Source organism: Melanostigma gelatinosum, assembly GCF_949748355.1.
Source record: "Melanostigma gelatinosum genome assembly, chromosome: 24".
Lineage (NCBI taxonomy): Eukaryota > Metazoa > Chordata > Actinopteri > Perciformes > Zoarcidae > Melanostigma > Melanostigma gelatinosum.
In genome coordinates, this window is record NC_136657.1 from 2,406,653 (window position 1) to 2,420,660 (window position 14,008).

Consider the following 14,008-nt stretch of genomic DNA (forward strand, 5'->3'; position numbering starts at 1 on the left):
TTGTGTTCTTGTATTTCCCATCATGCAGCTTTAGGAAGTGTTCCTTTAGTTTTGCCGGTGCTAGACTAGAATTGCTCAACTTGGCATTGCAAATCATGCATTGAGGACGCTGACTCCCATCACGTTCCTCTATCCAAGCCACCGTAGGGCTTTCCAAGCCACCGTACCGTTATGCTGCGTTCACACCGAACGGGGCGCTCGGAACCTTCGATCGAACCCAGGTTAAGAAGCTCTACTGTAAACTGGGCCAGTGAGTCTTGGAAAGATGTTTTCCAAGGCTAAGTTAACAAGAAAGGAGCTGTAGTTGATTCTAAAAATACATATAAATAGAGCAAGAGGATGGAAATGGTCCAGTGTGGTGTTATTGTCGAATCACCCACCGATTGTGTGTTTGATGCTAAATGACACAGAGTGTGGCAGACGTTGGGTGTGCTGACTGGGCCTCCGACTCTCCTGGAGGGTTTTTTGGCAGCAGTAGGGTTGGCAGAGAAACCATGTCACTGCTGGAGCTTCCCGTTCATCCACTGTGCAATACAATTAGCGCTTACTCTACTCAGTAATTTAGCTGTCTGCTTTTTTTCATAAAAAAACAAAAAATGATATCTGTTATTATTTTATAATTATATATTTTGTAATAATCAAGCTGTCATATTTGGAGTTCACAGAAAAAGTGTATTCGCTTACCGACAGAACGAATTGCAATAATAATAAATGATAAATAATAATGCTGAATGAAATAAAATAAAAATAATAATTAATACATACATAAATATCAAAGATCAATGAACCAACTGGTGCATCTGTAAAAGGTGTTTTTCTTGTGAATTTGTGAATAAGCAATGACAGCACTTTTCAGAGGCAATTTGTGACTTTCAGCAGTCAAAAAACATAATTATTTGTTGCATCTCGTTGACAGGTGACTAGAGCAATATGTTGTGTCCCATTACACTGTGCGACACAGACTCCTTGAAATAAAGGCTCCTGGGAACTGTCGCATTAACACCGACTGTTATGTGACTTTGCAAGATCCTTTTCTCTTGCAGGGATCTTGGCGTTCCCTGCAGTGAAGTGTGCCTGTCACAGCAGCAATCAGACTCCACTTCACTCTGCACCTCTTGAGCTCTTCTTGTCACTCACAGGCCTTCTCAGCCAGAAATACAAATAAAAACAGGCTAAATGTTGAAACTCTGCAGTTCTTACCTAGCTCTTACCTTGTGAAGTGGTGTACAGGCGTGAACCATCAATCTCTGCAAGCAGATATCCGCTTATGGATGCAGAACCTGTCGGCAACGGGACAAGCTTTGGTATCCAAAGCGCTCTGGTGTCCTTTGGAGTCCGTGTTGTATCAACCAATCATGTTGCAGCGGGCTTTGGTTGCATGCAGGCAAATAATCAGATAATCCCTTAGTGGTGGCTCTCCTTTTTCAGGATGCTCTATTTGACAACTTTAACTCAGCATACCAGGAAAACACAGTGCATTATTGTAGTGTATATTGTGCTTAATTTAGATAACAACGTCTCTGGCTGTGTAAGATAACACTGGAAGTGAAATAAGCATGACAGTGATCGTTTCAGAGCTGAAAAAAAGCGGGCAAAAGACAGTATGTGACAACGAAATGAGACGGAGACGTTCTGTTCAGTGCTTTAATGTGCCAACGTACAAAGAGATAAATGCTGATGACTGACATCTCTACAATGGCATCTAAAACACACATACACACACACACACACACTCTTTCTCTCTCTGACACACACACACATTCATACACACTTCCTAAATCCCTATGCACATCATTAGACAGTGTTTCTCTCCAGTCTACTGGGAGATGATGCATAAAACAGAGCTGTCTCTGTTTGCAGGCCTCTCATTTTCTGAAGTAAATGAATAACCAAACAAATGCTACTAACTAGGAGTCAGAGCTGGGCTAAAACATACAAGGAACCAGCACGGGTCAGACTAAAGGGGAGTTGTGTTAGCGTGTGTGGTTCCCAATATAAATGACACTGAGAGGCCTCAACACAAATAATCTTATTTACCCAGAACCACATTTAAGTGCTTCATTAAAAATCAAAGCATGTAGGTCATTTCTGAAACTGGGCGCCAACATATTTGCAATCCCATAATTACAACTGACACGACATTGATTCCGGCACCTAATTAAGCAGCCAAAACACGCCGCAACTTTAACTGCATCTGCTCGCTCCTGAAGGCACCAGCTAGGAGAAGTTGTCTCTTTGAATCGTGGATAAAATACATCATCATAATAACAGCAGTTGTAAATCTTTGACGTGTAAGAGGATGTATCTCCTTTTAGAGTGTGTATGTGTCTGGCAGGTAAATTCAGAATTAGCACGCTCTAAATCAAGAGTGTTTTCACGCATCTTACCGTAGTTTCACAAGCGTGTCGGAGAACTACGGTGGCCTTCAGGGAACATAAAACCGCAGAAGGCTCTCTATAGAGCCAGCGAATACGTTTACATGCACCAAATATTTCGCTTTTTGCTGGAATATTGCCATATTTGGAACAACGGTGGAATAGTGAGTGTGCATGTAAACGTAGTCAGTGTTTGGTTTGTCAGTTGCGGGCTACTGTAGAATCCTTGAGGTGCAACATGGTGGACTCCGTTAAGAGGACGTGCTTACTATGAAGGGCTCATTGCAAGCTAACGAAAGCACAGGTGATTATACAACAATGAAATCATAGTTTTGGGAATATTATATTCCACTTCTGCTAATATATCCCCCACAATGCTACACACTGTAACTTGATACATGTGGGGATATTGGAAAAGGTTCCTGTAAGTTTTAACCCAGTTCTGTTACAGCGTTAGTGCCTAAGGCGCCTCTACACCACCAAAGCACAGAGACGTTTCTAGGCAGCAAAAACACCCTCACTAAGCTGTGACCACAGTATTAAATGCAGTAGCGACCACATCGTATATCACACTGGTGATGATCTCGATTACGCTCCTTCGTCATTGTGTCAGGACTTTTGTTTCACTCTGGCCATGGAGCGACAACAGCACCGAGTCAGGTGACACAAAGTGCTTCATCCACGGCCTGACTGAAAATCCGGTGACCCAGCAAAGCTAAACACTGATTAACCGGAAGCCCCGGCACTGAACCGGTGAAGCGGTGACATCTTTCAAACTGATAAATGACTGAAGAGCGGGGGTCACATGCTGAGAGTCAGCCGCTGACCCATAAAGCTGGTATGGCTAATGGAATAATGGGTGTAACGGTGAGCACTGTTTCTGTTTTCACTCAGTGCTAAATAGAAAGATGGGGGACATCCAGTCACTAGAATCCACATAAAAGCATTGAACTTCCCCTCAGAAAACCTGACTTTCGTAAAACACCAGCTCAATACTAGTAGGATATATACTGTGAGGTTTATGTCAGTCTGAAGAGGCTTGTGAAGTGAGATTAAGTGACTTTAATCGCTACCACATCTTGCCCTTGATTTATTCTTTAGTGACACGTTACATTACAGCCTACAAGTTAGGGGTTACGTTGAAGCAGGTCTAGGTTATTCTCGAACATTAGTTTCATACCTCAGAGGAATCCTAAATTGGATTAAATACTTTATTACTGTACTCCAGTAATGAATCATGTGGTGGTTAGCTTAGCTTAGCATAAAGACCCGGGAAAACCTTTTACTGTACGGATTAAACGATCAAACATAAGTAGTGGGCTTCAGAGGTGCTGGTAGGTAGACTTTGTAATTCACACAGAAACCGGCGAGCTTCTTCCCCTGTTTCCAGTCTTCATGCTAAGCTAACATGAGCTAAGCTAACCAGCTGATGGCTTCATATTTAGAGTACAGACATCAGAGTGGTATCAACTAACTCTTTTCAAGAAATATTCAGTACGCCATTCTTTTTGTTTCAAAATAAATAACTAATTTTAATATCTGTATTGTTACTCATTTGTCCTGCTTTGTTACCCAGCAACAATATTACTCGACCCTGTAATTGTTAAATTGGTACTCAGTAATTTAAAAAATACTTGCAATGTAATTTATGACACAAAGCTGGACCCTTCATTTCCGAACCTCTTGTCTTCTTTTCTTGTACAGAGTTATCCCGCTATAGGTACCCATTGTATTGTATGCACACCCTATATATATATTACATCATTATACTGTAATTTGCTGGCTGTAATCTAATGCGTGACCAAATCCTCTTCAAGTTGCATCAGATCTCATTAATAAACTTGAATGAGCAAATTTTAGAAGCTGTTGGAGTGACAGGCAGACACAGGAAACGATTGTGTCCGTGGTAAACGTCATCCTGTCAGTTTATTTCAAATAACTGGATTTCTGTCAGCTGCATGAATGGCGGGGCGGCTGCACAGTTCTACATTTTGTGAAGGTGGCGAGGGAGCCAGCCTGGATCCTATTTTTGGGAGGGACGGCTGCTTGACAGCTCCACGGTAAATATGTGACAATGCAGAGCACCGACAAGACGCTGCCTGTATCTCCGAAATGTCACCTGGAGAATTCTTATTTTACATTTGACTTTTGAAATTGCAGAAGGAAGAATGGAGATCACGGGGTCATGAAAGTAACTCAGCACAGAGGGCTGAGATAGAAAACATAAAAAGGTTGTTTGCTCTATGAAAGCAAAGAAGTGCTTCATCACCTGCTTTATCGCCCCATAAAATCTGCATAGAAGTGATTTTATTTGCTTCGCCGTCCATTTTTACTTAATTTCAAATTTAAACTAAGATTCTCCTCAATAGACAAGAACTGAATGTCAATCAAAGATCATGTTTGGCATATTGATGCTCAAGATTCTTGTTTTTCCACATTATCAATCATAACGTAACTTCATGAACTGCAGTAAGTAGCAAATAGGGAGCGAAGTCCAGCCTCTTGACTGAAAGCTAAAAGGCCACCCTTCCTTTTCAGCTCCACCTGATCCGGCGACTTGTGCAACTTTTAAGAAATGAAACAACGGTGTCTACATGACCGACGGGGCTTTCTAATAAAGTCAGAGCCCTCCACAGGTGTTTCTGTGATTTTACATCCTTCAGCTGAGTCCATAATCATTATTATCAAGCGCTCTGTTGAATGAGGCGAGAAAAAGCAGCATCCACCCCTAGAATTTCACCCGTGGAGGAAGCTTGTGGCGATACATTTATTTGCTGAAATACGGTGTGTAGTATTCCTTACAGTTCTTGGGAATTGAGCCGTTGAAGAAAAATAAAAAAATCTTGAATACCTCCCTCGGGATGTAGGGTTCTAACTTTCAGTCAGAGCTAGTAATACTCCTCGTAGTTCTTGGGGTTGAGGCAGTAGAGGATCCCTCCGCCGAAGGAGAAGATGGTCCCGCCCCAGGCCAGGCCGTAGCCCCAGTTGAACTCGTGGTAGATCCTCAGGTTGATGCTCTCGATGAACTTGATGGGGTAGAGGACCAAGCTGCAGGCCTGCAGGACAACTGGAGGAGACATGCAGACGGTAAGTCCAAGGCAAGGCATCATGTCTTAAAGGGGACATATCACATTTTTCAGGTTCTTACTTTTATTTTTCTCATACGTCTGAACCTTTCCGTTTTGCGTTTAAATATGTATGTACTGTGTAATTTAGCAATTCATAAAACGTCTGTAGGATTAAACAAATATGTGAGTCAACATGGAAGAAAGATGTTTGTCCTCAGTTATTAAATCAAAGAGATATTCTGAACAAACCTTCTCTCATGTCTGCTGCATTTGAATGAGGTTGGGTTCATGAATCACACACACTTTTTTTCTTTTACATTTCTTAGCGGTCACGTACAAAACACTTTAGAAATACACTTCAAAAATTGGCATCGACTGTCTCGAGAAGAGAGTCGCAAGCCCGGAGGGCATGTCATTTAGCTCCATTTAGTTCGTCGGACACATTGTGGAAGAGCAAAATGAATCAAACTTGATCGGGCAAGAGGCGAGGGGACGATGGTGGAGGAGGACAGAGGGTGAACCGGGGAAGAGACGGGGGAGAGAAAGAGAGGCGGACTTAAGGAAATGGGACAAGTTAAGGGAGGGATGAACGGGGATAGATTTTTTAAATGGAAGGGGGGGGGGGGAGATGGATGGCAGTGGAACAAAGGAGAGCACATCAATGGTTATTTCCTCAAAGAGAATTCCTCTTGTGGGAACATTTATGAGCTCTGGCACTTTCCTGCGTGTAAAGAAAACAACAACACGGAATGCATAGTCTCCTAAAAACACAAATATTAACACAGACGGTGTGAAAAACAGCTTTAAAGAAGGTATTATTTGTCTAGTGTGTTTGTTGCAGGTTTACTGGTGAGATGCCACTGCAGTAATAGCAGGGATGTTGAGCATCCAGGGACCTGGAAGCAAAAGTCCTATTCATTTCCTGCAGAGACGACGTACGGTGACATGGCATTGGAGCCCTGCCGAGGGTCAGATGGACACGAAACTCATCATCAGCACACGAGATGATTTTTGGTACTTTGATAAAAAGTCAATCTGCCACAGCTCCGATTCATGCCTCTGACTGGATTCTCATGGAAGCTGAGGTTAAGTATCTTCAGCCATCTGCCATGCAAAACCAAACAGAAATCATTTAAACGTAGTCTATTGCCTTGTTACAAAAACGTGCTTACAGTGAATTTATAGTGGGGGAAAATGTTTCTGGGACCTGTGGCTCTTCTCACATTGCACCTTCTTATGTCTTTAAGCTGGTAATGGCACACTGTCTGTTTGCTTTGTTGAGGCTAAAGACAGAAAAGCTTCTAAATCACCACAGCGTGCAAAATGATTGTATGAATGAACAGTCAAATGTCAATCCAAAAGTAATACAGCGGTTTAATTCCAATCCGCTTATGCATTTTCAATTCTCATACATGCTTTGAAAGTATTATTTTGGGGGTAAGAAGACCATGAGTCCATGAGAAATCACATGTAATATGTAAACCTCTACACGGTCCCTTTAAATAACATTTCCTCTTCAGTGCTGAATCTCATCTGTGGTTTGCACAGTATGATTCAGAAGGCAACACATCCAGCTTTGCAAAATGAAACCTTTCACGCCTAAAAAAAATGAATTCGCCAATTATTCCGGGAGGTTGGAAACGGAGGGAATGTGCAAACTTGACGGTTGTCCAACTTGAGATTTGGGGCTGACTGGGGAAATTAAAGGGACAGACGTGACCCTGCAGGGCCCGACTCATAAAAATAAGATTCTCTCTAAATGAGTTTGCGGGAGAGAGGTAGGAGTTGTGTGTGAGAGGATGGGTGTGTGTGTGTGTGTGTGCCTATTTAATGAGTAAGTAAGGATCATCATTTAGATGCATGTCACTTTCCAATGTGATTACCCGGCAACCTTCCAGTTACCTTGTCTAAATTGGCTAATTAAGTGTGTGTGTCATTAGGTGTGTGTGTGTGTGTTTTAGCGCATACTGAACGTGTGGCCCTCGACCCAGTACTGTGTGTGCGCTGACCTGCGGCGAAGAGCATGAAGGCGACCGGTGCGTAGAATCGTCGTCTCGTTCCGATGCACACAGCAACCAGAGCGACCAGGAATGACATCAGCACCAGGGCTCCGCCCCCTAGCAACAGGGCCAGCGTTGCAACCTGCCAGTCTGGAAAGGAAGGCGGTAGGGGGGGGGAGGGGGGGATGAAGAGAGAAAGTGGAAAAGGAGGAAGTGATAAAAGTGAGTGAGCACCAGGAGGCAACGTGCATTCACATTTAGAGAACAGTCATGAATAAATGCAACATTGCGAACGCACCGGAGCCAAAAAATGAAATGCACAAGACCTCGAGGGGGCCTGGAAAAACATTTTATTGCGTTTGACATTTTATATCATTGCCTTTACCACCATCAAGTAGGTTAATTAAAGGGAGAACGAGGGAGGAGGTGAGGACGGAAGGAGAGAAGGTTTAATAAAGGAAGGGGTGAAGATTTAAATAGGATGGAGACTTGAGGAGGAAAGACAATAGGGTGAAGAAAGGAAGAAAGAAGAGAAAGGGATGGGACGTGGAAGGAAAGACAGGAGAAGCAAGGGGGACAGAAGGAAAGCAGGAAAGACACAATAAGGAAAGAACGGTGGTGAAATTAAGAGTGAGAGAAAAAGAAGGAAGTGAGGAGTAGATAGGGGGAGTAAAGGAAGGAATGTTTGGAAAGTGAAAGGAGAGAGAGGGTGTTGTGAATCAAAGGATATCAAAGGAAAGAAGTGAGGCAAGATGACAGGAGGACAAAGATGAAGGAAGGGTGGATCGACAAAGGACGGAGAAAGTTAAGAGAAGGAGAGGAAGGGAATGGGATGAAAACAGTCGGGATGAAAAGCAATGTAAAGAAAAACAAAAAGCAACAAAGAAAGGGGATGATGGAAAGAAAGGGCAGGAAAAGTGGTGCAATTAAGGAAACAAAGGGAATATGAAGAAGGAAGCAAGGAGGGAATGGGGCAAGGAAAGAATCCTGGAAGGACAAAAAAAAAAAAACATAAAAGAGGAGATACTTGTAAGTGGAGAGGCACCAACGTCATATTACAAGGACAAAGAGGAGGCGGCGTGAAAACAAATGCCAAAAGGAGGGGAAAGTCTCCAAGACCTGAATGACTGTATGAGAGACACACACACAGAGAGAGAGAGGGAGAGGAGTGTATGTGCGCGTGTGTCTGTGAGTCTGTGTGTTTACCAACATCACTAATTGGCTCAATCGCGAACACCTGTGTGCCTGAAGCCATTTCATGGAGATAAAACAGGGAAACACCTCTCAAACAAATCATCAAAACTCCCATAACCGTATATCCTATTGCTCCGATATTAATAATTGAGAGGAAAGATAACTTGAGAAACAGATCCTGTAAGAATTGTGTCTGTAGTGTAAAGAATGTGGCTTAACTGGCGATCTAGAAATGGAGTACCGTGTTCTGTGGAAGATGTTTTTGAAGCAAAATTTAACATTGGTCTCTATGGAGCAGAAAGTTGGTTTTCCTCTCAATTAACGGCTTCTGTGTCAAATGTGGAAATCTGTGGGATTCCACAGTAATTTGTCTACGACAAGGACAATATTAGCTGCTTCTACATCCAGAAATTATGCATGAAGAGTGAAGATTGTGGACACAGTGGCAAAATACAAATGTTTTTTTCACAAGAATCTCAAGCTGCTCTTCACTCTAGCGGTGACATCACGCACTCTAAGCTGCGCAATACACACCCATTATGAAGTCAGAAAAGGGATGAAAAATCATAAAAGTTAAATTTCTGCAGTTCAAAAAGTTTAAAAGATATCAAAAAGCTGAATCATGTCCCAATAGATCAGGAGTTTCTCAACATTTTAAAGTTGAAATGGTGTCTGTAGCTGAAAATATGAGATAGTTGAAGGATTTGAAAGTTGAAGAAGTTTAAGAGGATTTGAACATTTTCTCCATTGAAATCCCATTCAAAATAAAAATTGCAAAAAGCTTAATAATTCAAAAACTTTAAAGATTAGAAATATGAAAAGATATAGCACACATGTCATTAAAGAGCTGCACATTTTGATAGTTGAACAGTTTCTGTAGCTTAAAAAATGAAGGAGAAGAAGAGGTGGGACGGAAGAAATAGAAGAAGTTGAATAAAGATTCGAAGAACAAGAGTTGGAATGGTTAACAGCATTCTAACAATGAGAGATTTAGAGACAGAGGGGGGAAAGAGACGGAGATTGAGGTGAAAGATAAAATGCAGAGGTGGATGGTGGGAGGCAGAGAGGGAAGGAGGAAATTAAAGATGAAAGAGGGGGAGAAGTAGTGGGACGTAAAGAAGATAGAGAGTAGAGAGGAGAGATAAAAAGCATCTTATCTTATGAAAATCCGCAATCTTGAATGAAGCTGCGGATTAGATCTGGACAAACATCGTTTCAGTTTTATTAAAATGTCTCCTTGCAACAAGATATTCCTCGAGTTTCCATTTTCCAGGCTTTTGACTCTGCACCTGCTTGCTTCATGTTTTAGGTAAAGCCCTTCAGGCTAAAAGTCTGGTTTTCCCTTGAAGTCGGCTCAACAAAAAGCAACTGCAATCCTGTGGCCCCCTGAGAGTTGCCCCGAAAACGTTGCCCTGTATAAGCAATGCAACAAGGACAGGTGTATGGAGGTGGAGGGTTTAAATAAAAGGGTCTCAGAAGGCTCAGGTGGTTCGTCGTCCATTCATATTGAACTTTTACATTTCCCCCTTAAGCGCCCAGCTGCTTCCCTCTGTGGAAGCGAAAGGCATCAAATAACCAATCGAAACTAATGTCAGCAGCCATGGTTCAGTAGGAATCCCATCTCTCTGTCTATCACACACACATACAATCTGCCTTGTTGACATGTGTTTTATCATTGGAAAATATTATACGATAAAAATGTGTATGTTTGGGGGGCAAACTTGCAGTGTCTTTTCAAAATAAACCTCCATGTTCAGAGGCAACATACAGATTAGCATACATTGTCTTTTCAAAATAAACTTCCAATTGTTGTCTCAAGGGCATATAGACGGTTGTTCCTACAAACATCTGAGCTAACCTGTCTTTGGAGTGAACACACACACACACACACACACACACACACACACACACACACACACACACACACAGGAGCAGAAGTGCTTGTTGACCAGCGTGGATAAATTCTCTTCTGGTGTGCACAGCATGATTACGAGGTCCAGACCTCGCTAATTATTTCCTGGAGAACTGTCTCTTTGTATCTGAAGGAGGTGAAACCGCTTGAAACTGACAGCGATCAATAAGACAGCTATGTGTGGTGTGAGGTGGCTGGAGGAGGATCTTGGTTTTTGGCCATCATCATCTTTTGTTTTTGGTCGTCGCGTTCCTGACTTTTTGGCCGTCGCCATTTCGTTTTTTTGACGAACGCTTCCGTCAGAGAAAGCAACCAAACATAAGCTTAAAATTGTGATATTTCATCAAAAACATTTGATTCTACATTTTGCCCCGAATACTTGAACCAGATCCTGTCAAAAACATAGAAGTCTGCGCTCCTCAGCAGAACTAGGAAGCTGCTGAACACTGAATACAGAAGAGGCTGTAAGTGGAGGTTGTAAAAATATGAATAGCTCAATATATGATGTGGAGTTCAGAGGGTTAAATGTTTCAACAACGATTCTTAGTTTCAGATGATTATGCACTGGTCCTTTAATCAAAAAACCATTTGTAGACCAAAATATGACAAATAAACCTGAAAAAAAACAGCCTGTTTCCAAGTGAACACGGCGGATAAAAGTTTAAAAACGAGAGGTTTATCCAGAAAAAAATATTATTACTGCAAGTTCACACCAGAGGAATATACTGGAATTAAAATAGTTAAGATACATTTTGTTCTACTATTTTGTAATTTAGTTTATTTTAAGACTTTTACAGGCGTTTTATGTGCTGCCACATGCTGCTGCTATGATACTGTAAACGCTTTGAAGAAAGCTTGATTTGCTTCCACCAAAAAGGATTACGTGTGTTCGGGCACATGCACCTCCCTTTCCCCATCATGCCCCCAGTGTGTGTGTGTGTGTGTGTGTGTGTGTGTATGTGTATGTGTGTGTGTGTGTGTGTTTTGGGGATGGCAAGTGGGAGCTGTATGTTCTTGGCTATTCCCCTGTCTGCCTGTCCGCCACAGAACTGAATGCCACATCATTTCCCATTCCCCGTTCAGCTGCTACAAATAGAACGGGCGTCTCCGGGGGGGGCTCGGCTCACCGAGAGGAGAGACAGAGTCAGAGGAGATGAGGGGAAGGGGAAAGGAGGAGGTAAGAGAGGAGGAGAGGGAGTGAGGGAAAGAAAAAAAGGGGGGGGGAGACTTGACCCTGGAGAAAATGGAGATGGAGAGGGCTGAGGAGAAGGAGGGATGGTGAAATTACAAAGGGAAAATGATAACAGTAGTAAATGTAACAATGAAGCCCTCGGGGAGGAGAGAGGGACAGGAAGGGAGGGAGAGAGGGAATGAGGAACAAACAAAAAGGAGATGGGAGGAAGAAATGGGAGGAGGGTTGAGTACTGAGGACAAGACAATTCATTTCTTGAGAGTACAGACGAGAGCCGGGGGAGTAAAAGCAACGGACGGATCGATAGAGCGATGGAGAAAGATGAGAGGGGCCGAGGAGCGAGGCGGCAGCATTTATGGAGGCTTTTTAGGTCCTCAGTGGTGACTGATCTCAAATCAGTGACAACAAAGACTTTGTTTGAATCGGTTTCAAATCACACCTGTTCACGAACTTGAGTCCATCTTTTGGGATTGATTCCTAAATGTGTCGATAAAGCACCAGACAAACTGACTGATAAGATGAAGAAGATCACCACATATTCGTCATTTGAAGCAATCCAAATATAAAAGGAGAACATTTGGTTCCCATTGCATTTAGTAATGGTTTCTGAGGCCGTGACCAAATCCAACAGCCTGACATCGGTCAAGGTCAAGCCAATGAGAAAGATATTTGGTAGCAATCGCGCATCTTTTGCTCCCAGTCGTTTATTGTTTGAGTTGAAGCCGTGAAACAGATATCTTTTTGTTTCCTAGATTGAGCGTGAAATCTGAGTTGTAGGAAAACAAAGAGGGAGAGGAAAGGAAGAGGGTTTGGTGGAGGAGGAGGAGCAGACGAGAAAAGGAGGAAGATGAATGAACATGGGAGAAGATGTGGAGGAGGCGGTTGAGCCAGACAGGAGGAGGTCTGTTTTGGGTGCTGGAACGAGCCAAGGGAGCCGGCATAAGCAGGGATGTACATCATTCTAAGGTGCACACACACTGCGGACACAAACCTGTCACGCCAAACCTCGAATTAGGGAGTTCTGGATGTATATGTACTGTATTGAGAAGGACAGCAAAAAAGAGTGGAACTGCCAAAAGTTGTGGTCACAAAGTGTGTCAGTGAGAGAGCGTGTGTGTGTGTGTGTGTGTGTGTGTGTGTGTGTGTGTGTGTGTGTGTGTGAACAGGTCCTAAGAGAGGCGGTGTGGAGATGAAATCAGAGTGTGACATGAAATATTCAGCTGGGCTTCAGAGGACTGTCCAGAAATAGGTCAGCTCAGTGTGGTAGCCAAACACACACACACACACACACACACACACACACACACACACACACACACACACATACACACACCAATTCACACATCCCACCCACAGAGACACAGACTTAAAGACAGAGTGATGGATGGATGGGTGGACAGACGGACGGATGGGTGGATAGATAGAGTCTCTCACAGTGCGACAGTTTAAAGACCTTTTTAAATGATTCCTTTTTAATGCCCCCATGTATAATTAGCACCAGTCAGGTCACAGTGGTAGTAAAGAAACCCACTTTCACCTCAATTAAAGTAACGACAGTTATGCCACTCTGGGTTCCCTGGAAACCAATCCAACATCCCAGATCAACCCCTCCTCTCCTGCCCAAAAACTGCAAGACCTCTCCTCTCAACAACGAGGCTGTTTCTCTCGACAACAAAAGAAGAGGGGAGCGTCACAACAACAGACAAATTGTTGCCCTTCTTCCCTCCATCATCATCATCCAACTCTTTGTTCTCCAGGCTCAAAAGCCAGAGGACACACGCACATTTTTCTTCATTGTAAGCCAATGTATAGCGACTTTGTTTTACCTGAAGCCAGGGTGCTGCTGCACTGCCAGTTCTCGGTGCTCGCCGGCTTCCAGCAGGACTCCCACAGGGACAGGTAGTACTGGTCGTCGGCGGTCACCCACGCCGGGCTCATCACGGCTCCCACGTCCAGGCAGAGCGCCAGGAAGACGCACACCAGCCCGACCAGCTTCAGGGGCGTCAGCGGGGAGCCGCGCGCCGACTCGTCCGTCTCGGTGACAGCGGTTGACATGGTGAGGGGGGGGGGGATCGGTCGAAATCCCGGGGACGATGTCTAATGAGTGTGTGGATGTATTCCTTCCAGACGGTGCGTGGATGTTTTGCGGGGGGAAAGTCCGAGGAGAGTGTCGGAGCTGCTGGTGCCACCGCAGCCGCCTGCGTTGCCCGGTGGACGGACGCTGCGCGTGTGGGCACCGCTGCTGCCGCGCTGACGTAAAGGCTCCA

At 43.6% G+C, this 14,008-nt stretch overlaps 1 protein-coding gene across 1 annotated transcript; it reads right to left on the reverse strand.

The window, feature by feature from the left end:
* Positions 1–1,679: 1,679 nt before the first annotated feature.
* On the reverse strand, positions 1,680–13,796 carry LOC306797297 (transmembrane protein 47-like; the record flags this gene model as incomplete). The annotated part of the gene is made up of 3 exons (XM_079296581.1): positions 1,680–5,442; positions 7,453–7,593; positions 13,568–13,796. 3 exons carry the CDS (start codon positions 13,794–13,796, stop codon positions 5,264–5,266), a joined length of 549 nt encoding a protein of 182 aa, XP_079152707.1. The 3' UTR covers positions 1,680–5,263.
* Positions 13,797–14,008: the final 212 nt, after the last annotated feature.